A 27,774-nucleotide genomic window follows, 5' to 3' on the forward strand; every position below is an offset into this window, starting at 1 on the left:
TTTTAATTTTGTGTGTGTGGGGGGGGTTGTGCACCTGAATACATATGCCCACAGAGATTAGAGGCATTAGAGCCTCCAGAACTGTAATTTAGCTACCTTACATGTGTGCTTGGAGCCATCAAAAATCTCTTAACCACTGAACTATGCTCCAGACCCCATGGCTTTTTGTTTTGTTTCAAACCCAGAACAGCCATGGAATTTTCTGTGTGAACCAGGCTGGCCTCCAGACTCCTGAGGGCTGAAATTACAGACGTGCACCCACACATCCAGCCAGCTTGGTGTTCATAGTCTGGAGCCTGCATTTAGGTTTCTGTGTCTAAAATATGCAGGACTGTGTGGGAGTGGGCACATATGTGCTTGATGCTGAGAGGTCCTGTAGCTTCCTTCAGCTGCTCTCATGATTCAGTTACCAAGCCCTGATATGGGCTGTGTGATGAAATGTGACTTCTTTTCCCTGCTGCCTGCCATATTTTGGTGAAAATTTCAGACAGTATTAGGCCTCCAGGTCTCCTGCCTTTAAAGGGTGTGGTACTGGATTGACAGGTGTGTTAGGTGTCAGCACACTGCTTCATTCAGACTCCTAGACCCAGCACTCGTTGTACCAGTTCCGGATTTTAATCCGTCCCTTGGGCTTCTCCTGCTTTAGGAAGAATAGCAGTTGGAGTTTGCTCATCGGTAAAAACCAGATCTTCCCTTGGGTACTTTGTGAGGTGGTCGGTACCAGAGAGTCGCCATAGTAGTTTTGTTTGTATGTTTTATTTTTTTCTTCACTGTTTGTGTATGGACAGCATCACAGTTAGGTTGCTGTGAGGGGAGGGGTGTGTGTGGAGATCTGAGTTATGAAGTAGACAAGGTTTTCAGAGTTCTGAAGTGAATCAACTGGCAAGTGGAGATAAGTTTCTCCAGCTGCAGAGGTGGCCCCACCCATGTGATTTTGTGGTTGGTAAGGACAGCAGCTCCCCAGGGAGTCTGCCATTCCCTCACCTTTCCATTGCTTAAATGTTTTGTCCCACATGACTCTCTTTTCAACACACACACTGACAGCCGGCCTCTGTTTTAAGACAGTGACTAGTTGAACCCACATGTGAGACTGAAACCTTACATGTGAGTTTAAGCTTTCCCTTTTTGTAGTTGATACACAAAGGGCTTCAGGATAGTCCAGACTCTGGACAAGGCTGGTCATTAAATAAGTTTTAGGGTTGAATGTAATGTGGATTTTTTTTTTTCAGGGCCATTGTCTCATTTTGGCTCTAGTTTGCTTTAGTTTGCCTCTATTTTGGAGACAGGCTTGCCTCAAGTTCCCAGTCCTCTTGTCTCCGCCTCTAGCATGCTGGGGTTACAGGCATAAGCCACCACAGCTGTCACCTTTCTTTTACTAAGCAGATTTATTGAAATAAAGTCCACACAACCATGATTCCCCCTTTTAAAGATACAGTTCAGTGGCTGTGATATTCACAGAACTGTATAGCTTTACTCTCTGTTCAGCTTATTCATCTGAATCCTAGTAGTGATTCACTGGTTTCCCTTACACACCAAAAGTGTGCTTCCTGTCCTTGTGTACTGTTCTGGTATTTCATAGCAGCAGAGTCTGACATTGTGTGTGCTCCTGTGTGAAGATGAAACTCTAGAACAGTCTAGAACCTAGGATGAAAAACTCCTCTTCATTTCTTCAGTCCTGTAAAACAATTATGCCCACTTAACTTCCCAGGACCTTGTTTGTCTGGGATGATGCACAGATGGAATTGTAAATTCAAAGAGGTACGGAGAACCTCCACAGACTTCCTCAGGCAGTGCTTAGATGTTCAGAATTTGACATGTTTGTGCTGTTCACTTGATTCATACAGTTTTCTTTACTCCAAGTGTCCAGACTTTTCAACAGAGCAGTATATCGGGGCTGGAGAGATGGCTTTGAGGTCAAGAGCATGGGCTGCTCTTCTAGGGACCTAGGTTCAATCCCAGTACCAACATGGCAGCTGATAACTGTCTGTAATTCTAATTCTAGGATCTAGAGTAAGTACATGCACCACATGTGTGCCTGCACAGGACTGCAGAGGAAGACATCAGAGCTCTTGAAATGAAGTTAGGCATGGTTGTGAGCCACCATGTGGGTGCTGGGAATTGAATGCAGGACCTTGGAAGAACAGCCAGTGCTCTTAACCGCTGAGGCATCTCTCCAACTCTGGTTATCTATTAAGAACCTTATGTAGAGGGGCTGGAGAGATGGCTCAGGGGTTAAGAGCCTGCTCTTCCAAAGGTCCTGAGTTCAATTCCTGGCAACCACATGGTGGCTCACAACCATCTGTTATGGGGTCTGGTGCCCTCTTCTGACCTGCAGACATATACACAGACAGAATATTGTATCCATAATAAATAAATAAATATTTTTTAAAATAGAACCTTATGTAGAGCCGTGCAGTGGTGGCGCACCTTTAAGCCTAGCACTCTAGAGACAGAGACAGACGGATCTCTGTGAGTTCAATGCCAGTCTGGTCTGCAAAGTGAGTTCCAGGACAGGCTTCAAAGCTACACAAAGAAACCTTGTCTCGAAAAAACAAAACAAAACAAAAAGAACCATATGTAGGGCCAGTAAGATGCCTCAGAAGGTAAAGGTACTTCCTGTACAAGCCTGGCAACCTGAGTTTGAACCCAAGAACCCACATTAAGGTGGCAGAAGATAACTTATTGGGTGGTTTGAATATAAATGCCCCCCATAGGCTCATATATTTGAATGTTTAGCCAGGGAGTTGAACTATTTGAAAGGACTAGAAGGATTGGGATTTGTGACCTTTTAAAGGAAGTGTGTCACTGGGGATAGGCTTTGAGGTTTCATAAAGCCCTGGCGAAGCCCAAAGTCTCTCCCTCTGCCTATGGATCAGGATGTATCTCTCAGCTACTGTTCCAACATGCCGCCATGCTCCTTGTCGTGATGGTAATGGACTAAACCTCTCACACTATAAGCGAGTCTCCAGTTAAATGTTCTCTTTGTAAGAGTTGGCGTGGCCATGGTGTTTCTTCTCAGTGACAGAACAGTGACAAAGGCAGCGGTGTGCGCGGGACACGTGCCCACATCTTTAATCAATTAGTAATTTTTATGTATTTATTTTGGGGGAGTTTTTCTTTATATGGCCCTGGCTAGCTATCCTAGAATTCACTGTGTAGATCAGGCTGGCCTCAGAGTCACAAAGATAAGCCCTATCTCTGCTTCCTGAATGCTGAGATTAAAAGCCCACACCACTATGCCTACAATAAAATTGTTTTAGAAGAGCATATCTAGAATTAGGCAGTTGCAGTTACTGAGACAGGCATAAGTTTGTATAGTTTGATTGTTTGAGACAGAGACTCATATATCCCCAAGGTGGACAGAAATCTACTATGTATCGGATTATCTTGAATTTGTGGTCCTTTTGCCTCACCTCATATAGTTTATGTGGTGCTGGGGAGTGGGCCCAGGACTTTGGCATGCTGAACCTGATTCTGAATTCGCTCGCTCTCTCTCTCTCTCTCTCTCTCTCTCTCTCTCTCTCTCTCTCTCTCTCTGTCTGTCTCTGTCTCTCTCTTGGGTTGTTTGTTTGTTTGGTTGGTTGGTTTTTTGTTTGTTTTGTTTTTTGGTTTTTTGAGACGGTGTTTCTCTGTGTAGCTTTGGAGCCTGTCCTGGAACTCACTCTGTATACCAGGCTGGCCTCTAACTCACAGAGATCCGCTTATTTCTGCTTCCCAAACTCTGGGATTAAAGGTGTACACCACCATGCCTGCCTCTTTTTTAGTTTTTTAATCTTTTTTTTTTTTTAAATAATGTGTGTGAATGTTTTGTCTGCACGTATGTATGTGCACCGTGTGTGTGCCTGACCTCATGGAGGTCAGAAGAGGATGTAGGCTGTTCCTAGGACCCAGGTTGCAGGAAACTGAACAGTGGTCTTCTGCACCTCTGAGTGGTCTCTCCAGTGAGCCCTTCCCCTCTCATATTTTTCCCTATTAATTTACTCTTGCAGCACCATCTTGGAGGAAGGGCAAGGGGAAAGACAGAGCGTTTATAGTCACCACTTCTTTTTTGCTGTTGTCAATGACGAATGCTTTTGTTGTTTCCTTCAACACTTGTTTTTATGGCATGCATCCTTTGGGTAAACTTGACTGATTGATCTCAACAGACTTGCCCCGGATTGACTTCAGTAGTATAGCTGTGCCTGGCACATCAAACCCCCAACAGCGCCAGCTTCCCAGAGCGCAGGCTCAGCACTCATCTCCTGGGGAAACAGCATCGTCTCCTCAAGGCTTGGACAACCCAGCCCTGCTCCGAGACATGCTGCTGGCCAACCCGCACGAGCTGTCTTTGCTGAAGGAGCGTAACCCACCCCTGGCAGAAGCTCTGCTCAGTGGAGATCTTGGTAAGTGCCCTTGTGTGTCAGTAGTTGTGCCAGACAAATGTGTTTAAGGCAGCTGTTTGAGTTCATTGGCTGTCTGCTGTGAGTCTTGAGCAGGCCACTTGTTGATGAGAGGTGATTAATGTAATCTCAAACTGGGGTAATTGGCAATAATGTTTGTATTTAATTGAAATCATCTTGATCCTTAGGGCAGTCTCTTTTTAAAAAAAAATTTATTTATTATATATACAGTGTTCTGCCTGCATGTATGCCTGCAGGCCAGAAGAGAGCACTAGATTTTATTGCAGATGGTTATGAGCCACCATGTGGTTGCTGGGAGTTGAACTCAGGACCTTTAAGAAGAGCAAGCAGTGCTCTTAACCACAAAGCTATGTCTCTAGCCCACTAGGGGCAGTCTCTATCCACCTGGGCCTCTGCCTCCATAGTGTTGTGATTAAAGACATGTGATACTATGCCCAGCTTCTTCTTTTTTGTTTGTTTTTCAAGACAGGGTTTCTCTGTGTAGCTTTGGAGCCTGTCCTGGAACTCACTCTGTAGACTAGGCTGGCCTCAAACTCAGAGATCTGCCTGCCTCTGCCTCCCCCCAGGGCCAGCCTGATCTACAGAGCAAGTTCCAGGGCTACACAGAAAAAGACTATGTCGGGACTGGAGAGATAGCTCAGTGGTTAAGAGCATTGCCTGCTCTTCCAAAGGTCTTGAGTTCAATTCCCAGTCAACCACATGGTGGCTCACAACCATCTGTAATGGGGTCTGGTGCCCTCTTCTGGCCTGCGGTCATACACACAGACAGAATATTGTATACATATACTTAAAAAAAAAAAAAAAAAAAACAAAAAACAACTATGTCTTGGGGGAAAAAAATTGTTTCTTTTTAAATTACATCTATGTGACCACAGCTGGCATATGGATGTCACGGAAGCTTGGCTGTCAGTCCTTCTCATTCATCTTGTTTCTGAGAGCTGGGTTTCTGCTGTTTATCACCGCACTGTATACAATAGGCTCGCTGGTCTGTGAGCTTCTGGGAGATTTCGTCACCATAGAAGCCCTGGCATGTGGATTGTACGACTTCACCAGCTTTTATGTGCGTTCTGGGGGTCTGCACTCAGGTTTCATCTTGAATAGGTGTCACAGCACACACCATAGCCATCATAGAGGGCAGTTCTCAAGAGCTGGTTCTCCTGCCCTCTTCGGGGAGACAGGGATTAAATTCAGATAACCAGTCTGGTACGCAAACTTCTGCCCATCTAGCTTGTTTTGAGTCTTTTTAAAGTGGAATTTCATATGTAGACCTGAAGGAAAGCTCAGATATCATCCTTAAGAATATGATCCACCTTGTGTGCAGCAGGGTCTTTCCTTGGCTTTTCATCATGTGGGCCAGGGCCTCAGAGAGCCTCTTGTCTCTGCTCGGGCACTGGGACACAAGTGCACACCATCATTTCCTGCAGTTTTGTGTGGGTTCTGGGTCCTCATGTTTATAAGTTGAGCACATTACCCACTGAAACTATTTTCAGCTAGAAAGTTCCATTGTGTCCCTTTTATTCACTTTCCTCTTGAATAGGCTAGCACTGTTCTGATATTTGATTTGTTTTGTCTGTTTTCAAACTTAATGAATTTGGAATTATAGAGTACACTCTTTGAGGTTTTCTTTTTCTTTCTTTATTTTTGGTTTTTCAGGATAGGGTTTCTCTATGTAGTTCTGGCTGTCCTGAAACTTGCTCTGCAGACCAGGCTGGCTTTGAACTCACAGAGATAGCATGCTTCTGCTTTCTAAGTGCAGGTATTAAAAGCTTGCTAAAATGAAATAAAAACATTTTTTAAAATAAAAAGTAGCTGGGTAGTGGTGCTGCACGCCTTTATCCCAGCCTTGGGCGGGCAGAGGCAGGCAGATCTCTGAGTTTAAGACCAGTCTGGTCTATAGAGTGAGTTCCAGGACAGCCAGGACTTCACAGAGAAACCCTGTCTTGTAAAAACCAGAAGAAAGAAAATGTAGAGCTGAATATGTCCCTCCCTTATTTCTGTAGAGAAATTTTCTAGGGTTCTGATAGAGCAGCAGCAGGACCGAGCTCGGAGAGAACAAGAAAGGATTCGTCTGTTTTCTGCTGACCCCTTTGATCTTGAAGCTCAGGCAAAGATAGAAGAAGATATAAGGTAAGATCCATTTACCTAATGAGCAAGCTCACAGCATGCAGGTTATCAGGCATTAACTAGACGTCTGCTTACAGGTGACTTCCCATCTCCAGGTTGAGATAATAACCTCAGTCTGTCTAGGTAACTCTCTCCTTCATAGTCCTCACATTTTGATCCAGTATTTGGAAGTGCTCTCAAATTTTGCGAGCACTTCCTGATTAGCAGACAAAACAGCATCGTTAAAGCAAGGCAGTTGACCCCAGGATGACTGAAGAGAAACCCCATCTACTGAGATCAGTAGACTTACTCTGAAGGCTGATTTCAATCCTCATTAAGTCAGATCTTGAAGGCAGTTGGATTGGAGAGCTCTGCACAAGTGGAGTCTTGCAGTCTTCTGTCTTCTTTCGACTGCCCCTTGCTGGCTCCCTGCCTGACACTCTGCCAACCTCGAGTCTGTTGCAGCGGCTCTCTGCTGGGGCTGTATTAAAGCATGCAGTAAGCTTTTCAGATTGCAGATGCTTGAGCCTTCTCTATTCTGATGAATCAGGATCTTCAGGAGTGGAGCCCAGGCAGGTACAGAAATGCTAAAGGCTAGTCACAAGCTAGATGCTGTCTGAATAAAATGGTAATCTTCTCCCTAAACCCAATTCAATTTTTTTTTTTGCTAATTGTGAAAATCCTCCTGTAACTAAGAGGAACAAATCTAATGATACTCCCATTACACTGAATAGCTGGGTGGGAGCTGTAGTTACCCGACTTGCTTGCTTTATTACACTCATAGGCTCTCCCCACCCTTTGCCTACACTGGGCCCTCGATACACTAGTCCTTTATTACCAGGCTGCATCTAGGACACTGACTATTCTCGAAATTGAAGAAATAAATCATATTTAGAACTAATTGACAGCCCTAAGCTTTTTGCTCGTGTTCTGTTGATTAAGTGTTCTCTTACATGTATCAGATCATGGTGATTTTCCCTCTTACAGTTAGACAAGTGTTCTGCCGCTGGGTCACATCCTCATCTCTGCTTTTACTCTTTATTTCGAGACCCAATCTCACTAAGTTGACAAGCTGGCCTTAAATTTACGTCCTGCCTCAGCTTCTCCACTAGATGGGAGGCCTATGCAGCCGTACTTTAATCAGATATTAGTGAGTGTCCGTGGACGTAGCTTGACTAGCTGAGTCAGCCCAGATAAATAAACCATTTATGTTCTCAGATTGCGGCTCTAAGGGAGTCTGACATTTATTTCAGGCGTAGTTGCATTTGTCCTAGGAAACCGGGATGGTAAGGCACCATAGACAAACCCTGGAAGTGGAGTGTATCGAATTGAAACAGGTTGTTCCTACAGGGGTGGGGTAAAGGAAACTGGGTGATGTAAGGAAAGGAGTGCCCAAGCTGGCCTGACACTGCTGTGCATCTGGGGCTGCCCTGAAACTCTTTGTATTTGTTTGACTTGGTTGGCTGGTTCATTGAATTGTGTTGTTTTGAGACAAAGTCTTACTATGTAGCCCTGGCTAGCCTTGAGCTCAGGTCTACCTGCTTCTGTGTGTTCTACCATGTGTTGTAAATACTTTAATTTTATTGGTGTGTGTACACATACACATATATGAGCCACAGAAGTGTAATGAGTCTGTTGGATCATTGGAGCTATAAGGAAAGGCAGCTGTGAACTGTCTGACGTGGATGCTGATAACTGACCACCAAGTCATCTCTCCAGCCCAAGAAATGTGGTCAAAGCTACCTAGAGTTAAAGCATTTTTATTATTTATCGGTATGGATGTCCATGCGGTGATACATGTGTGTCAATCAGAAGACAGCGTGCAGGAATTATATCTGGTTTTCTCCTTCCACCATGCGTCATAGAGATAAAACTTAAGTTGTCAGATTGGTGACAAGTGCCACGCTTCCTGAGTTGTCTTCATGGCCCCACATTCATCATTTGAAGGAGACTTTGCACTTCTGAAGCTCTTTGGTTGTGACCTTCAGAGCTGTAGCAGATTGGTTGTATTATTTCAAAGGATTATTTTTTCTGAGATTTTTATTGGGCTTTTCCTCAGCTGCACTCACATTCATTCATTCATTCATTCATTTGAGGCAGCTTGTCTTGCTGAACCTGGAGCTCACAGATTTGGGTAGGTTTACTGGCTGACCAGTGAGCTCCAGGGACCCTCGTGTCTACCTCCCCACCTCTGAGATTGTAATTAGATACTGCCAGGCCCCCTCATGTTTGAATGGTAAAGATATTGCAACTGAGCCATCTCCCTAGCCCCATATACTTTTTTTTTCTCCTGAAACTTAACTTGGATTAGAGCAACATCAGGGGTTATATAATTATTTGTATGTAATTTCTAAATTTATAATGTGCCATTGGATAAAGGTATATAATTATATCAAATGTGTCTTAAAATTTCTGCTTGGCACATGACACCATTATACATGGGCATGTGTACACCAAGGTGTAGTAAGTAGCTTCCCTGTTTGCCGGACTAAATTAAACAAGAGTGCCTGGACTTGCTGAGAAGTGTTTCCATCAGTTCAGTGAACCAGGGTTTTAGAGAAAGCGCAGGCAATGGTGTTCCGAGCATGGGCCAGCAGACTTTATGTAAAGCTAGGTAGTTAGCTGTTTTAGGTTGTGCGGGCCATGTGATGTATTTCAGCTCTGTGCCTGCCACGTGAATCAGCAGTGACAGTGGACAGCATGTTAGTTACTTATCTACTTGCTGTGACAAGCAACTTAAGGCAAGGAGAGTTCATTATTTATTCTGTTTAAGGCTGTAGTCCATGATGGCATGGTGGCAGGAACATGTCTCCTTTTTATTCAGTCTTGGACCCCAGCCTGTGAAATGGTGAGCCCACACTCAGGGCTTCCTCAGAAGCCTCCTCCGTGACAAATCTAGACTGACATTTCTGTGCTGATTTTAAATCCAATGTAGCTGATAACTGGATTTAACATGAGATGGTATGTAGACAGTGCCTCCATGTTCTTATGACATGTACACACGTATTGGAATGTGGTCTTAGCAGTTCTTAATTCACAGTGAACTTCACCTCAAATTGTAGACTGAGTTCACTATTTCAGTCTAAAGGTATACTGTCAGTGTGTGTATCTCAGACTGGTCTTAAATGTAGCCAAGGGTGACCATAAAGTTCTGATCCTTCTGCCTTCAGGTCTCAGATGCAGGAAGTACAGGTGTGCAACAGCACACCTGGAGTATATGATCTGGGGCCCCTGCTTTCGTGTATACTGTGAAGGACTCATCCAACTAAGCTACTTTTCCAGATAGATGCAACATCTGAAGCTCTGTTCTTGACTTACTTAACACCATAAGCTAAATTCTGTAAGGCTGTTCATCAACGTTGTAATGGGAAGGAATTGTGGGGTTTTTGTTTGTTTTTTTCATTTTTCAGATTAGAAAAGCCAGTTGTGGAGATGAAGCAGCCTGTGCAGCACAGGCAGGTGGCATACATGGGATTCTGGTTGCAGACTAGTAAGACTGATGAGCTGGGATGGTACTCAGATGCCCAGGACATCCTCAGTTCAAACAAGAGTGCATGGGGTTGGAGAGATACTTAGAGACCAAGAGCACTGGATGCTCTTCCAGACTTCCTGAGTTCAATTCCCAGCAACCACATGGTGGCTTGCAGTCGTCGATAATGAGATCTAATGCTCTCTTCTGGCAAGCATGCACGCAGGCAGAACACTGTATTCATAATAAGTAATTTTTTTTTTAAAGGAGCATAGGGCTGGCATAGTGACACATTCCTTTATTACCAGTCCTTGGAAGGCAGGGTGGTGGCCAGGGCTACACAGTGAAACCCTGTTTCAAAAAGATCCAAACCAAACTAACAAAAAACCAAAAATATAGGAACATGGTGCACACATATAATCCCAACACTGGAGAGGCGGAGATGAGAGGGTCACAAGTTCAAGTCCAACCTGGGCTATGTAGTAAAAACCTGTTGTAAGTATTATTCATGAAATATCAATTTCAGTGTTTGGTAAGATCGAAAGGGCCTTGGGGCCTTGCTTTCTAGTAGTTTATTTTTCCATCTGTGAGCTTTTAGGGGGAACATGATCATTTTACAGGAGGATAGTTTTTATTCCTGACTTAGGTCTTCTGCCAGCTCTGACTCATCACCTCCTGTTGAGTCACCTGTGGGGAGGACAGAACCAATTTCCATTCAGTGACTCAGCTGCTCCAGTTAGGGCAAAACCGTTTACAAGTGTGTTTGTGGTGGTCTTTCTGGAAACGGAGTTTTCAGTGTGCTGCTCTGGCTTGTCACAGGCAGCAGAACATCGAGGAGAACATGACGATCGCTATGGAGGAGGCCCCGGAGAGCTTCGGCCAGGTCGCCATGCTCTACATCAACTGCAGAGTGAACGGGCACCCTGTGAAAGCCTTCGTCGACTCAGGTGAGGATGGAGCGGAGCGCTGCTCCCGTGCTCTGCTTGTTGGTGCCTAGAAGTTACACTTCACTCTTCAGTCTTTGTTTAGTGGTAGATTCTTTTCCCGGTCATTTCTTACCTCATTTTGTGTTTGCTGTGCCTCATCTGGTAGGGCCCAGGGATGTTTCTAGGTTCTCGTCCACTTAACCAGAGACCTGAAAAATAGAGGCTCACACAGGGAGCCATAGTTGAGATTGACTGGGGGCGGGAGTGGGATCAGCAGTTAAGTTAGTGTTGCTCTTGGAGAAGATGTGGGTTCAGTCTCCAGCAACCAGATCACATAGCTCACAAACTCCCGTAACTCCACCCTCTTCTGGCTTCCTGGCCACCTGTGCTCACTTTGCACCCTCACCCCCCCCCCCCCCGCACACACATGTACATGTAATTAAAATAGAATAAAATCTTAAAAAGAAGAAGGTTGACAGGTTAACCTTAGGCCAAATGGGTAACAATCAGTATTTAAGGCCCCAGTTATTTGGAGCTGCTTTTTGTGGGACTCAAGAAAAGGAAGGGTTGGTTACTAAGGAGGTGGTTTGAGTAGTTCTCTATTTTGGTTGATAAATTAGGTCATATGTTCATTTTTCTTACTGTATCAGATTTTAGTTATATGTGCACCCAGTTATACCTAGACACAAGACTGTAAATAAGGGATTCCCCCTAAAAAGTTACGAGGTGACACTCGATTCCCTTATTGTGCATGCACCCCAAACTGCTTCGGATTGGATTGGCCCTACTCTTGTTCAACCCAGATATACTGGAACTACACTTGACTAGAAACTGTCTATATTTGGCATTACCAGGAATGGAAAAAAACATACAGTGTTCAGAGATGGTAGCATGCATAGCCTTGTGTGAGTGGGAGATGGGGGATTCTGAAGTTTCAGGTGCACTGATTGAAAGGACTATGGGTGCACGGTATGTTCTCCTGAAGGGACCAGGTGCCAAGTATCTTTTTACAAGTGTGACATATACAAAACCAAATGGGGGTTCCAAGCTAAGCTTCCCCCGTGCTTGCCTGCCTCCTTAGTTCCTCAGTTAGTGCTCTGAGATTCTTGGGCACCTTGGTAAGGAGTTGGGAGCAGTAGGGGTCTATAAGGTGCTGTGAAGGGCATGGGTCTGTGTTGTTTTCTTGTTGCTCTGAGAAGGTACTTGCCTGTGAAAGCCTTATTTTGGCTCATGGTTTCAAAGACTTGGGTGGGTGGGGGCATTTTGGGGAGGAGAGAGATGTGTACCTTATAGAAAAGAAGGAAGACTGTGTATTGTGCAAGATCTTTCTCCTTTCCCCTTTGTTCAGTCTGGGAGGCCCCAAGCACACCTACACGGCAGATGTTCCTCTCCCAGCTAACCCTACCACGAAGTCCTTTTCTCACCCACCCCACAAGTCTCCTGGCCAGTCTCTTGTTTCTAAGTCTAGGCAAGTTGACAGTGAAGAGGCAGTCACAAACATTTTCATCTGGTCGTTGTGCAGCACATTGCTTGGAGTGAGGCAGGTAAGGCCACATGAGACTTGGTCCCTGCCTTTAAGAAGCTAACAGTTGAGGCTGGAGAGATGGCTCAGTGGTTAAGAGCACTGGCTGCTCTTCCAGAGGACCTGAGTTCAATTCCCAGCAACCACATGGTGACTCACAACCATCTGTAATGAGATCTGGTGCCCTCTTCTGACATGTAGGCACATTATATGCATAATAAATTTTTTTTTAAAAAAAGAACCTAACAGTTAGGGTTGGAGACACTGCTCACAGGTTAGGGCACTTGCTGTTCTTCCCAGCACTCACAACCATCTGTAACTCCATTTCCACAGGCATGAATGGTTCGCTTACATACATGTCAGCAAAATTCATGCCCATAATAAATTTGGAAAATAAAATAAGAAAACAGCCTGGAGGGATGACTTAGTTAAAACACCTTGCTGCTCTTTTAAAGGGCCCAGATGCAATTCATAGCACCCACACTACATCTGAAAACTGTCTGTAATTCAAGTCTCAGGATCTGTTGTCCTCTTCTGACCTTAGGTGAGCACTGGGCTTACATATGCTGCACAGACAATGCAGACAGAACACATAAAATTGAAAAAGAACAAAAGAACAGGCAGGGAGATGGATAGAGTTTTCCACTTGAGTCTTAGGTGGTCCAGATACTGACTGGAACCTAGTCTTAATAGCAACTCTGCTTTTCTGCAAGCCCCCACCCCTTTCTGTTGTTTGTTTGTTTATTATTTTTTTGGTTTGTCCAGACCGGGTTTCTCTGTAGCTTTGGAACTTGTCCTGGAACTAGCTCTTGTATGGTATGCCAGACTGGCCCCGAACTCACCTAGATCCGCCTGCCTCGGCCCCCCCCCCCCCCCCCAATGCTGGGATTAAAGGTGTATGCCGCCACCGTCAAGCTACTTTTAATGTTTGGCCTACAAGTATATCTGTGGCTACAGGTCAGAAAAGCGTGTCAGATTCCCTGGAACTATAGTTATAGGTAGTTGGGAGCTGCATATGGGTGCTGGGAATTGCACCTCTGTTCTCCTCAAGAGCAACAAGTGCCCTAAACTGCTGAGCCTTCTCTCCAGCCATAGCTCTTTATTTTAAATCCTTCAGTGTGGGTGCATAAAGGAACCACTTATCTTAATTCTGGGCATCTCTTGAGGTTGAGACACCTGCCTGTGGTATGTCCACCAACACTCGAACACATATTGAGGTTGTCTCTTAAGACTAGGACAGTCCCAGAAATCAATGTGCTGATATGGGTGGTTTTTTCTTTTGTTTTGTTGGGGTTTTTTTTTTGTTTTGTTTTGTTTTTTTTTTGGTTTTTCGAGACAGGGTTTCCCTGTAGTTTCTAGAGCCTGTCCTGGAACTAGCTCTTGTAGACCAGGCTGGCCTCAAACCCAGAGATCCGCCTGCCTCTGCCTCCCGAGTGCTGGGATTAAAGGCATGCGCCACCACCGCCCGGCTGATATGCGTGTTTTAATGATGCTGGAGAGATGGGTATCGCAGTAAGAACACTTGCTGCCCTTCTAGAGAACCAAAAATAGGTTTCAAACACCCAGGTTAGGCAGCTCACAACCTGTAAGTAGTTCTGGGGATCCAATGTCTTCTTCTGGCCTCTGAAGGCACTTGAATGCATGTAGCATACATGCACACAAACATGTAAATAAAAATAAGTCTTAAAAATAAAAAGATGTTGGCTTGGGCGGTAGTGGTGTAGGCCTTTGGCTTCAACAGTAGGGAGGCAGAGGGGCAGGCGGATCTCTGAGTTGGAGGCCTACATGGTTTACAGAGCGATTTCCAGCACAGCCAGGGCTACACAGAGAAACCCTGCCTTGAAAAACCAAATGAATGAATGATTGATACCTGTCCAGTGCTGCATGCAATGCATTGGCTGAGTGGTTAGTGGTAAGGCTTTCTGTCAGAGCTACCGGACATATGAGAGAGAGAAATGCGTAGCTCCCCAGTGCACATTAACCGCTTTCTGTACACCAGGCTCTGTGCTAGATGCTTACGACATCTTACTGCGTCCATCATACTTCAGCCTCAGACATCTCTATGAGCTGTGGTGTGTCCTTGCTTACAGATAAGGAAGCCAAGTCTCTGTCCCAGGTAGAGACGTGGTAAATTCAGCCTCAACTGTACTACTTCTAGGGGAACCGACACCCGTGACAAAATACCAACGCACATAAAATTTAAAAAAGAAAAAAAGTATATGCCACCATGTCCAACTTTTCCGAATGGCTCTGGGATCAAACCGTGTTAGGCAGGCTCTCTCCCACGGGCTGTACTCCTCGCTGCAGGCCCTGTTAGCTCATGAGTCGTAGTGTCCCATCGCCTCAGGTAAAAATCGCTTGAGTCTGTGTGCTGGGGTGCATAATCCCAGAAGGCTGAGTCAGGGGGATTACATATTCAAGACTAATTTTGGACTACACAGGAAGTGAGACCCTAACTCAAAAACAAAACAAAAGCAAACAACAACAAAACGACGACATGTTATAAGTGTAAAGTGCTGCTTAACTCAACATTGCTGTCTGGACACAGCAACATCTGAATTTTAGATCACCTCAGGTGCGTTTCTTTTCTGCTGGTGAAGTTTTTAGTGTCATTCTGGTACTCCATTAAAAACATACTCTTGCTGGGTGGAGGTGGCACAAGCCTTTAATCCTAGCACTCAGGAGAACAGAGACAGACAAATCTCAGGCCAGCGTGATCTACAGAATGAGTTCCAGGACAGGCTCCAAAGCCACAGAGAAACCCTGTCTCGAAAAACTGAAAAAAACAAAACAAAACAAAAAAAACCCAACTCTCAGGTTTCTGTACTGTTTTAGATTCTGGTACGGAAATTGAATTAAGCAGGGGTGTCGGTGCACATCTGCAATCCTAGAACATGGGGGTTGAGGCAGGACGAACATCAAGAGTTTTCAAGAATAAATAAAAGACCAGCAAGGCAGGGAGATGTGGGTTATAATTTCTACAGTTTGATCTCTCTCTCTCTCTCTCCAGGTGCCCAGATGACTATTATGAGCCAGGCTTGTGCAGAAAGGTGTAACATCATGAGACTGGTGGACCGTCGGTGGGCTGGCATAGCAAAAGGTGTAGGCACGCAGAAGATTATTGGAAGGGTGCATCTAGGTGAGTGAAGGCAGGCAGATGCTTGCTGCTTTTTGGTAGGGAATTTTTAGGGTGATTGAGTTTTAAGGTTCTTTCATAATCATCTCTGGTTGTTGTGGCTATGTACATGCAAACAAGCAGGTGTAGCTCAAATTCTAATTGGTCTTAATAATAAAAACCCAGAGTCAAATATGGGGGTAAAAGCTGAAAGATCAGGAAAGATCAGAGAAGCAGAGCAGCCAGCCACTAGTTCTTCAAGGTGTGTGCCACCACTGCCTGGCCTCTGTGACTAATAGTGGTGTAGCTCTGCATTATGATCTTCAAGCAAGCTTTGTTTGTTAGTAGATCACAAACAAAATATCACCATAAGCGGGTGTGTATCTGTGGATAAACCTTCTCCTGTGCAGGTCAAGTCGACTTTGGGAGCTGATTCTCGCCTTCCACTCTTCTGTGGTCCCTGGACTTGAATTCAGGTTGTCAGGCTTCTGTGGCTAAACAGTTTACTTGCTGAAACATCTTGCTGACCCTAGAGTGTGTGTTCTTCCCTCTAGTCTGGTAGATCAGAAGTCATTTCCCTAGAATTATGATCAGTGTTGCTGTGGGAATGTTGAATGCCCTTGAGGAGTATGGTCCCTTTCTTCTTTCAGTCCCCCTTAGGGTATTTTCATATACTTGAGTGTCTTTTTTTTTTTTTTTTTTTTTTTTAATATTTATTTATTATGTGCACAATATTCTGTCTACATGTATGCCTGCAGGCCAGAAGAGGGTGCCAGACCCCATTACAGATGGCTGTGAGCCACCATGTGGTTGCCGGGAATTGAACTCAGGACCTTTGGAAGAGCAGGCAATGCTCTTAACCACTGAGCCATCTCTCCAGCCCCTTGAGTGTCTTCTTTTCCTTTCTTGTACTTGAGTGTAATGGCTTTTTAAGTCTGGGGATGCATCCTTCAGTTCCATGATGGAGCCCAGTGCACATGATAAGCACACCCCACAGCCAGGCTGTCCTCTGTCCTGCCCCTTGATGTGCTCTGATGGTGATCTCTTCCTGTTGCTCAGTCAGTGGCCTCCTATGCCAGGCTCATCCTCCATATTCTTAGTGTGTTTGTTTTTTTGTTTTGTTTTGTTTTGTGTGCGTGGAAGTGAGGGGGCAAAATATTAATGGATACTAGAATGGGCATTCTGTCAGTTAAATCTTTCTAGAACTACTGTAGCAATATATTCAGAGGTATGTTTCCATAGAAAGTCTAGATCCTATCAAGTTGGCTGTTTCTCGTTTTGGCTATCATCACCAAGGGGTTATCTGCACTCTAGATGTCTGTGGGAATCTTAGAGCAAGAGAGAATTGGAGGTGTTCTGGGATAGCTGAATGTTCACGTAGAGAGAGGAATAGACCAGCTTCACAGTGCACATATATAATTGTCCAGGTGGATTACAGCCCAAAGGTGGGTTAGAAAATGCTTGAGTTGACAAAATGCTTGCTACGCAAGTGTGAGACCCTGAGCTTGGATCTCAGCCTGTAAAAGCGAGGTGTGATGGCACCTGTCTGCAGCCTCAATGCTGGGAGCACAGACCAGCTGATCTCGGGACTGGTGAGCCATCTAACCCTGTCAAAATGGGTGAGACCCCATTTCACAAACTATAGTGGAAAGCAATTGTATTTATGTTTTAATAAATAAATAAATAAATAAAGCTTGCCTAAAGATCAGACAGGCAGGGCTGGAGAGATGGCTCAGAGGTTAAGAGCACTGCCTGCTCTTCCAGAGGTCCTGAGTTCAATTCCCAGCAACCACATGGTGGCTCACAACCATCTGTACTGAGATCTGGTGTCCTCTTCTGGCCTGCAAGTATACATGCAAGCAGAACACTGTATATGTAATAAATAAACAAAGATTTATTTAAAAAAAAAGATCAGATAGGCAAAGCTAAGTCACTAGAAGTCAGGCAGTGGTGGCCTTTAATCCCAGGATTTGGGAGACAGAGGCAGATGGATCTCTGTGCGTTCAAGGCCACCCTGGGCTACACAAGATGGATGCAGAAACAGATCCAGGTGGTGGTGCTTCACACCTTTAATCCCAGCCCTAGGGAGTCACACACCTTTAATCCCAGCACTAGAGGGAATATAAAATGGGAGGAGAGAGAGGCTTAGTCTGCGATTGCTCAGCATTGGTAGAGGTAAGACTTCAGTGGCTTGGCTGCCTTGTTTTTCTGGTTTTCAGGTTGAACCCCAATATCTGTCTCTGGGTTTTTATTATTCATGCCACAAGCAATAGAGGGAAAGGCACTTAGCATCAAACTGCAGTCTCCACATACATGTTCACACCTGAACCTGAGTACACCACATGTGCTTAGAGGCAGATTGCAGTGCCCAATACACTTCTAAACTAGGCATTTGACAGGTGGAGGCTGGACCATATGAGATGCTGACTCCTAAAACTGACCATGAAGATAATGAAGAAAACAAGGGGAAAGATTAAGATTCAAAGTTTTATTTTTTTAAAGACAGTCTCTCTATAGCCCTGGCTAACCCTGGAACTCATTATGTAAGACAGGCTGGCTTTGAACTCACACATCTGCCTGCCTCTGCCTCTGGATTATTAAAAGTAAACTCTATGCCAAGCAAGATTAAAAAGTTTGTCCTGAGAGCTGGGCGTGGTGGCGCACGCCTTTACTCTCTTGTGAGTTTGAAGTCAGCCATAAGGAGTTCTGGGACAGCCAGAACTATATATAGAGACCCTGTTTCAAGAAATAAGCACGATAACAAATAAAGCCTTGCCGTGGTGGCGCACACCTTTAATCCCAGCACTCGGGAGGCAGAGGCAGGCGGATCTCTGAGTTCGAGGCCAGCCTGGTCTACAAGACCTAGTGCCAGGGGCTGGAGAGATGGCTCAATGGTTAAGAGCACTGGCTGCTCTTCCAAAGGTCATGAGTTCAATTCCCAGCAACCACATGGTGGCTCACAACCATCTGTAATGAGATCTGGCGCCCTCTTCCGGCCTGCAGGCATACATGCAGGCAGAACATACATAATAAATAAGTCTTTAAAAAAAAAAAAAAAAAAAAAAAGACCTAGTTCCAGCCGGGCGGTGGTGGCGCACGCCTTTAATCCCAGCACTCGGGAGGCAGAGGCAGAACGGATCTCTGAGTTCCAGACCAGCCTGGTCTACAAGAGTGAATTCCAGGACAGGCTCCAAAGCCACAGAGAAACCCTGTCTCGAAAAACAAAAAAAACAAACAAACAAACAAAAAAAAGACCTAGTTCCAGGACAGGCTCTAGAAACTACAGGGAAACCCTGTTTCGAAAAACAAAAAAAAAAAAAAAAAAAAAATATCTAATCTCAGCACCCAGAAAGCAGAGGCAAGCAGATCCTCGAGTTCCAGGACATCCAGGGCCACACAGAGAAACCCTGGGGAGGGGGTTCCTTGAGCACGTGTGGTATTGTACATCTATAGTTCCAGTGCTTGAAAACATAAATAATACTTTAAAATAATAAAATAGACACAATGTTGGCTAGAAATATGTATAATACTATCTAAAGATCGAGGAAAAACTAAAAATGATTAACACAGAACTAAGATAGTTGGGAGAGTTGGAGGAGACAGGTGAGAGGAATATAGGAAACATATCACTTTGGTTCTCTTTTTCTTTTTAAGATTGTTTTTATTTATGTGCATATGTCTAGGTGAGTGTGTATCCCATCTGTGTGCACAGGCTGACTGGAGTTACAGGCATTGTGAACTGCCAGCATGGGTCCTGAAACTGAGTTCAGTTTATTAGGAAGAGCAGCAAGCACTCTTAACCACCGAGGCAGTCTCACACTTGGTTTTCTATTTCTTCATCTGGAAACTAAGTGCATGGTTGTTTAGTATATTTTATATTGGACACATAGCTCACACTCTGTTTGGCTTGCTTCTTAATAGTAGCAAAGTAATTTAATGCCTTTTTAAAAAGTGTTATGTTTATGGTTGTTTGCCTCCATTTACATTTGTGCACTCCCTGTGTTCCTAATGCCTATGGAAGCCAGAAGGGCAGTTATTGGTGATTTTGAGCTGTTCTGTTGGTGCTGGGCATTGAACCTCTGCAAAAGTAGCCAATACTCTTAATTGCTGAATCATCCCTTCTTCCCCTAGTAAAATAATCTTTTTTTTTTGTTTTTGTTTTTTTTGTTTCATGTGCATTGGTGTTTTGCCTGAATGTATGTCTGTATGAGACTGTTGGACCTCTTGGAACAGGACTTACATGAGCTGCCATGTCAGTGCTGGAATTGCACCTGGGTCCTCTGAAAGAGCAGCCAGTGCTCTTAAGTGCTGAGCCATCTCTCCAGCTCCTAGTAAAATAAATTTTAACCTGAGAAGTAAGAGACACAAGCAGAGCCAGACTTTCCTTGTGTCCCTGATTTGAAAAGTAGAAACTTGGCTCTAACAGGCAATGAGAAACCTTTTCTTGTGTGAAGGTTGACTTTAAAAGGTTGCAGATATGCTGGTTCTATTGCTTTCTAGGAAACACTTGTGCAAAATGTGTCAGAGTGGTATGGTTTGGGCTCCATCCTAGTAACCATGTACATAGTGTACTCACAGATACTCGGTAAACCATTTATAAGTACATAGGAAGCCGTTGGTTAATAACCAGAGAGCTGATTTCACTGTTACCGTTGTGTGTGTGTGTGTGTATATATGTGTGTTAATCCTCTTAATGCTTGCTTTCATCACCTGCTGAGCATGGGTCCTGATAGTGATCCTTGAAAAGCCAGGTATTGAAAATAGTAGCCCTACCCTGAATACTTCATTTGCTTCCCAGCCTGTTTCATTGTTGTGCCTTCCTTGGCTTGACTGATCCCAGGGAGCCCAGCACAGGGGATGGGTTCTTCTACTGCTGCCCCAGGCTTGTGCAGCTGCATCAGTAATATCTCCTCCTCTTATGCTTTAGCTCAGGTTCAGATTGAAGGCGATTTCCTGGCATGTTCCTTCTCCATACTCGAAGAACAGCCTATGGACATGCTTCTGGGACTAGACATGCTTAAACGACATCAGGTAATTAAGAGCTTTTGTATGTGTGTGTGCATGCATGGACACACATAAGTGCGTGGAGGCTAGAAATTGACAGCAGATGTCTTCCTTGGTCTGTCTCACCTTGTTTGTTGTAGCTGGTGTCTCTCACTAAACCCAGAGCTCACCAATTTGACCAGACTGGTAAGACAGTAACTCCAGGATCCTCCTGCGTCCACTCCCCCAGTGCTGAGGGTGGTATAGGTGTGTACTGTTGCACCAGAGTCATGGGTTTGTTGTATGACCCTGATAGGCCCAGAGTTCACTGTATAAAGAAACCTGCCTTGAACTTGCATGTTCTTGCCTCTGCCTCTTGATCCTGGAATTATAGGCATGTACCATCATACCTGAGCTGTCTGCTTTTTGCTATGTGTCTCTAATATTTGCATCAGTTCTGCTAGTTGCATAGATTAACCAAGAAGCATGTTTTTCAAACATGGAAATGTTCTTGGTAGATTCTGTTGTATAGAGTTGAGATGACTGTCATTCCAAATAGAGTCTGTCAGTTGGGTGTGGTAGTGCATGCCTTTGATCCTATCACTTAGATCAGATCCTAGCACCTAGAACAGAGAGGTAGCCAAGTATCTGTGAGGCCTGAGTTGCATAGTGAGACCCTGTCTCAAAACAACAGCACAGATCTCTACTTGTAAAACCTCTAGGGATAAGCTAAATCTTGTCTGTTTTGACATTATAATAGCAGTTATTTTAGCCTTAAATTTTTTTTAGACTTAGTTTTATCTTATATGTTTTGTTCATGCATTTGTGGTACACTTAAAGGTAAGAGGAGGGCTGGACAGATGTCTCAGTGGTTAAGAGCACTGCCTGCTCTTCCAGAGGTCCTAAGTTCAATTCCCAGCAATCACAAATATCTGTAATGGGTTCTGGTGCCCTCTTCTGGATTGCAGGCATACATGTGTAACATGAGGAGCGGGCTGCTTGTCCTCCCAACTGCCCAGCTATCTTATACCCAAAATAATCACACAGAGATTGTGTTAACTAAATCCCTGCTTGGCCCATTATCTCTAGCCTCTCATTGGCTAACTCTCACATCTTGATTTAACCCATTTCTAGTAATCTATATATCACCACGAGGTAGTGGCTTACCGGGTAAGATTTAGCATGTCTGACCTGGCATCTTCATGGCGGCTCTCTGACTCTGCTTTCTTCCTCCCAGAATTCAGTTCTGGCTTCTCCGCCTACCTAAGTTCTGCCCTATCAGGCCAAGCAGTTTCTTTATTGATTAACCAGTGAAAGCAACACATAAACAGAAGGACCTCCTATACCATACATGCAGGCAGAACACTGTAAACATAATAAATATTTTTTTTTAAAAAGTAGGAAGAGAGTATTGCATCCCCTGGAAGTATAGTTGAGATGCTTATGAGCCACCGTTTGGGTACTGGAAGCAGAAGGTCCTCTGCAGAACAGGTGCTCCTTTGCCTTTCTTCCTCATATTGAAATAGATTTTTTACCCTCAGATGATATATCCTGGTTATTGTTTCCCCTCCCTCTATTCCTCCCAGTTCCTCCCTGCCTCCCCTCCCATCCAGTTCCACCTTTCCATCTCATTAGAAAACAAACAGGCTTCTGTGTTATGGTATGAGAAAACAAAACTTAACATATCAGAATTGGACAAAACAGTCAGAAGGAAAAGAGCCCAAGAGAAGGCATAAGAAACAGAGACCTCCGTGTTCTCACTCGGTCCAATAAAAACAGTGCAGTGGAAGCCGTAATGTATATGCAGAGGACCTGGTACATACCTATGTGGGCCTGTGCGTGCTGCCTCATTCTCTGTGAGTTCACATGCGCTTGGACTATGTTGATTTGAAGAGCCTTATTTTCTTGATGTTCGTCATCCTCTGTCTCCTCTTTTTCGGGGGTTTCCCTGCTCCCTGAGGGGAGGGATGGTGACATCCCCTTATTAACCACTATGCTATCTCTCCAGCCTCAGCAGGGTTTTGTTGTTTGTTTGTTTGTTTCTGTTTTGTTTTTCGAGACAGGGTTTCTCTGTAGCTTTGGAGGCTGTCCTGGAACTAGTTCTTTTTTTTTTTAAATATTTATTTATTATGTATGCAATATTCTGTCTATGTAGATGCCTACAGGCCAGAAGAGGGCACCAGACCTCATTCCAGATGGTTGTGAGCCACCATGTGGTTGCTGGGAATTGAACTCAGGACTTTTGGAAGAGCAGGCAATACTCTTAACCACTGAGCCATCTCTCCAGCCCCTGGAACTAGTTCTTGTAGGCCAGGCTGGCCTCAATACACCTGCCTCTGCCTCCTGAATGCTGGGATTAAAGGCATGCACCACCACCGCCCGGTATCAGCAGATTTATTAAGTTGTATAATTTTAAGATTCTGACTAGAAATCAAGAGGGTTTTATTTTTTTAGAATGATTTCCTGCAGAATGATTCCTAGATGAGGAATAAAGCATCATGACAAATTAATGTATTGTCAGATAATTCTCCCTGAATGAACAAAGCATTTCCATTCTCTACTCTTTCAATCTCAATGTTCTGTCTACTGTCTAAGTAACACCCAAGAGAAGTATGCACTAAGCACCTGCATATGTTTGAATATGTTTGGCTAGAAAAAAGCTAGGTTGTTTATTTGTCAGTTTCTTGTTATCTTTTAGCATACACTGGTATTTTCTAACTTTACAGGTGTAAATCAAATATGGGTGACCGTCCAATTTTATGTAGAAATAACCACACAGGGAGCCAGGCGGTGGTGGCACACACTTTTAATCCCAGCACTTGGGAGGCAGAGGCAGGTGGATATCTGTGAGTTTGAGGCCACCCTGGTCTGCAGAGTGAGTTCTAGGACAGGCTCCAAAACTACACAGAGAAAACCTGTCTTGGGGGGAAGAAAAGGAAGAAAGCCACACGGAAAAGGTAAAGCGAAGTGGCTGTAGTGGGCGTTACACCTGTAATCCCACCACTGGCCTCAGGCAGGTGGATCAAGATGTCAAGGAAGGTCAGGATTATAGACGCTTTCTCAAAAAATAAAAAAACATAGAAGGACAGGGAGATGGCTTAGTTGTAGGGCTAGCTGCGGTGCCTGTGTAAGCCTATTCACCCAGGCTTGATCCCCAGAGCCCTTGATGGGTGTGGTGGCATCTGTAGTCTCAGCGTTCCTACCCCAAGATAGGACATGGAGGCAGAATTGCCTTGAAACTCAGGAGCTTGCTGGCCTGAAGTATGCAGTGCAGCAGCAGAAACAGGAGACCAAATAGAGACAAGGACCATGAGTTGGAGGTCAGCCTCCACTGCATGCTGGGTTCAAGGGCCTATCTAAATCAGAAACGATCTAGGGAGATGGAGAGGCACACAGGCAGGAGGAAGGTGAGTTGGAGGCTGTTAGCCTACAGCATGAATCGAGGTCGTTCTGGATTAACATAGCAAGACTTTGTCTCCCAGGTGTAAAACATTGCTGCTTGCGGGTATATAGTAAGGGTGTCTTTGTGTTTCTGTTTAAGCCTTCTCTTTTCCTGGTCATGTTCTTCATTGGTTGAATGTGGGGCTAAGACTCGATTCATTTACTGCTTTTCTTTGCTTTCTTCCAAAGTGTTCGATTGACTTGAAGAAAAATGTACTGGTAATTGGCACCACAGGCTCACAGACCACCTTCCTTCCTGAGGGGGAGCTACCAGAGTGTGCCCGCTTGGCATATGGAACTGGGCGAGAGGACATACGGCCAGAGGAGATTGCAGACCAAGAATTAGCAGAAGCCATTCAAAAATCAGCAGAGGATGCAGGTATTGGGGCTGACCATCTGAAAGGTGCTTTTGTTAGTGCGGTGAAGGCTTCCTAGGAATGAGCCTCGTTGCTGAGCACTAGTTGTGTTCTGTCTTCTTACTCCTCTTTCCATCTTAACACTGTGGTGAGAAAGAAGCTCCTGGGGCTCGAAAGTAGAGCACTTGCCCAGCACACATGAAGCACTGGGCTCAGTCCCCAGTACCACATAAAGTGGATGAGGTGCTACACACCTGGAATTCTAGCACTAAGGAGGTAAAGGTGGGATAGTTGATGGAAGGCTAGCTTGGATATCTGAGACCCTGTCTCAAAAAGGAGGAGAGAGGGTGGACGGGTTTGCATTGCTATAGCTTGGCAGGTAAAGACACTTGCCACGGAAGCCTAGAAACCAGAGCCCATGTGAAGGTTGAAGGAGAACAGCGACTCCACAGTTATGCTCTGACCTGTGCATGCCCACACATAGTTGCCATCATGATAAAAGCACTCCTATTTCAACAGATCAAGAAAAAAGAACCTAGGTAGCTGGGTGTGATGGCACACACCTTTTATTCTTGCACTCCCAGAGGCAGAGGCAGGTGGATCTCTGTGAGTTGGAGGCCATCCTGGTCTACAGAGCAAGTTCCAGGATAGTTCTGACTGTTACACAGAGAAACCTATCTTGGAAAACCGAAAAGAGAAAGAAGAATTTAGGTATAATGGCATATACCTGTAATAGTAGCAGTCCAAGACTGAGGCAGAAGAATCACAAGTTCAGGTCAAAACAACCAACAGCTAGAGAAGCCTTAATCCCAGCATGGCACTCAGGAAGCAAAACTGATCTCTACCTCTGTGAGTTCAGGCCAAGTTGGAACCAGGATCCAGTGCCATGTTCAAGGTTAGGTCATTCTTTGCTTGCATGCTTCTAAAGCGTCCTGTTTTGTTCATAAAGAAAGTTCTACAGTAAGCATACACTTTCAGGATCAGCAGTATCTCAGGAAATGCATTTCATTTTCTCAGCACGTTTATTGGTTTCAAGGAAGGCATTATCACTATGACTAAACAGTGAAAATGTTTACCAAAAGTGCTGCCTCCAAAGAAGAACCAGTGACGAGTGTAATCTTACTTTAATCAATTGTAGTACTTATGCTTGCTGAGGTCTCAGACTAAGGCCACATAGCAGTGCTTTGAAACCAGGTGCCCCTAACGCCTTCTGAATATGAAGAAAGATCAGTCTTCTGAGGAAAATGGATCAAGACAACTTCCCTGAAATTCTCCATCTGTTAACAACAAAACAGTGACTCATGCATTTTCCAAAAACTAAAAAGATTTAACTTTTAAGTGAATTGTCTTAAAGTCTTGGGTCAGGATTATTTATCAATGTGACCATCTCACACCTTGCTCTTTCTGGTAGAATTATGAACTCATGGAATAACTTTCTTCCCAAGACAGAGATAATATAATGTTTGAAAAGCTTTGTTATGTAGCCAGGCAGTGTTGGTGCACACCTATAATCCCAGCACTCGGGAGGCAGAGATAGGTGGATCTCTGAGTTCGAGGCCAGCCTGATCTACAAGAGCTAGTTCCAAGACAGGCTCTAAAGCTACACAGAGAAACCTTGTCTCGAAAAACCAAAAGAAAAGTAAAGTTTTGTTATGTTTTCCTAGAGCCCGTGTAGGCGTGTAGCCTTGAACCTCTGAATTGTGTAGCTGATGGAACTTCCACATGTGGTCCCACTTCACTATGTGGAAAGTAGGATTTTGGTTTGCAACTGAGGTATTTTTTGGAAGGAAGAAGAGAGAGTTTTGAGTTACCAGCAATCATTTTAATCTTCCTGGAGGGTCAGTGCCAGTGAGCTCATCAACCTCCTTAGCCTATGGACGGCAGTTTGGCAATTTAGACGGGCTGCTGACATTTTAAGATAGCATTTCCCCACACAGCCATGTGCCGTAATTAGAGAAACACCAGCTGACGGCAGCAGTGTTCCTAACCCAGTCAGTAACACTCAGCCTTCTGAAGTGCGCATCACGTTCAGGGTACTAAAGTAACTGCCACCTTTTCAGAATCAGCAAAGATAAGCACAGACCAGTTTTAGAAACCACCAATCCATGGAATCCTTGCTACTAACACACGTGACCTGTGTTGATTTTTGTAGTGTTCTAATGGTGTGATTCTGCAAAGTTAGACTTGATTTATTAGGAGAATCAACTGCTTGGGATCACTAAAATCATGATTCTTTACATGATATGTGGAAGTATTTCCAGAAAGTTATTTATTTCCAGAAAATTGTCAGGGTATCTTTACCCTCTGTATCTATCTACAGACTGTAGGAGCTGTCTAGCATGTCTATATGCTGGTTAACTGTGAAGAAGGCAGCATCAGGGCCTTAGCCACTCTTGGTTTGTCTTCAGAAAATGAATGAGAGCCAGGTGTGCTGGCACCTGCCTATAAGCCCACGCTTCGGATGTCAAGTTCTAGGCCAGTCTGGGCTACATGGCCATACCTTGTCTCAAAACACAAAAATAGAGCTGTTGGGCAATTGGAAAGCTTCTACCCTGCCCACTAATCCTTCTAGGTGGCCGTCAAGCAGCTCTTCTGATGGATCGACTTTGCCTCCTACATCTGTGCAGAGCTGTGAAATAATTTCTTTCCAAGTACAGTTAAAAATCTGTTGATGTAGAAACCTTGTTGGTTGTATTTGGAGAGAATTGAAGCAACCAGCAAGTCTTTGGGATGCCCAAGCTTTGGAAACATCCCTTACCATGGACTCCTCGCTCCTCATTTTAAGAATGGGAAGGATTGAAGACTACAGCCCTGCATGCCTTGTGGTTCTGCGTTCTTAACCCACGTTTGCTTGTCTGTTTCCTAATCCAAACAGAGCGTCAGAAGCCATGATGCATGTAGTGTGTGTGTGCTGCAGCTGGAGTGGGCCCCAGACCAGGTATTTATAGACGCCACATTACCTTCCATCCAGTTGTCCTGTGCTCTCAACAGTCTCTGTCTGGAACCATTTTGGAAACTCAAGACTTGCCATCTCTGTTTCTCCCTGTTAAATCTGGTTACAACTAGCCTGTATATACACTCTTGTGTATGTTGGCATATGTACATGTAGGCATAAATTCTTGTTTAGAACGTTACTGTTTATGGGAACAGTCCAGGGGAGATTCTTAGTGAAGATACTATGTACCCACCACCTCTGACAGTTGAGGACACCGAGTCAAGACTGTCTGCATTACGGCAGTTTGTTGCAGGTGATTTGTTAGATGTCTCAAGCCATCTTGCTTTGAAAAGCTGGAAGTCCTTGTACATTGGAAGTTTATAGAGGACAGAGTTTTCATCTTAATTGAGCAGAAATGGAAACTTGAGCCGGATGACTTACCCAGAATTATAGTAATGGGTGGGCAGGGCATGGTAGTGCCTCTGGCCATCCCCTTCTTGGGAAGTTGAGACAAGAGGATCCCA

The 27,774-nt window shown here is 44.5% G+C and overlaps 1 protein-coding gene across 1 annotated transcript in view; it reads left to right on the plus strand.

Moving 5' to 3' along the window:
- The window catches only part of Ddi2 (DNA damage inducible 1 homolog 2), a 35,888-nt gene extending 8,635 nt beyond the window's left edge, over window positions 1-27,253 (plus strand). The window contains exons 3-9 of the mRNA XM_038334811.1: window positions 4,146-4,382; window positions 6,401-6,527; window positions 10,792-10,919; window positions 15,431-15,559; window positions 20,463-20,566; window positions 24,149-24,338; window positions 27,191-27,253. Of these exons, the coding sequence (XP_038190739.1) occupies window positions 4,146-4,382; window positions 6,401-6,527; window positions 10,792-10,919; window positions 15,431-15,559; window positions 20,463-20,566; window positions 24,149-24,338; window positions 27,191-27,207 (932 nt within the window). The 3' untranslated portion in view covers window positions 27,208-27,253. The remainder of the gene's footprint in view (window positions 1-4,145; window positions 4,383-6,400; window positions 6,528-10,791; window positions 10,920-15,430; window positions 15,560-20,462; window positions 20,567-24,148; window positions 24,339-27,190) is intronic.
- Window positions 27,254-27,774: the final 521 nt, after the last annotated feature.

The sequence above is a fragment of the Arvicola amphibius genome, chromosome 6 (assembly GCF_903992535.2).
Source record: "Arvicola amphibius chromosome 6, mArvAmp1.2, whole genome shotgun sequence".
In the NCBI taxonomy this organism is placed as follows: Eukaryota; Metazoa; Chordata; class Mammalia; order Rodentia; family Cricetidae; genus Arvicola; species Arvicola amphibius.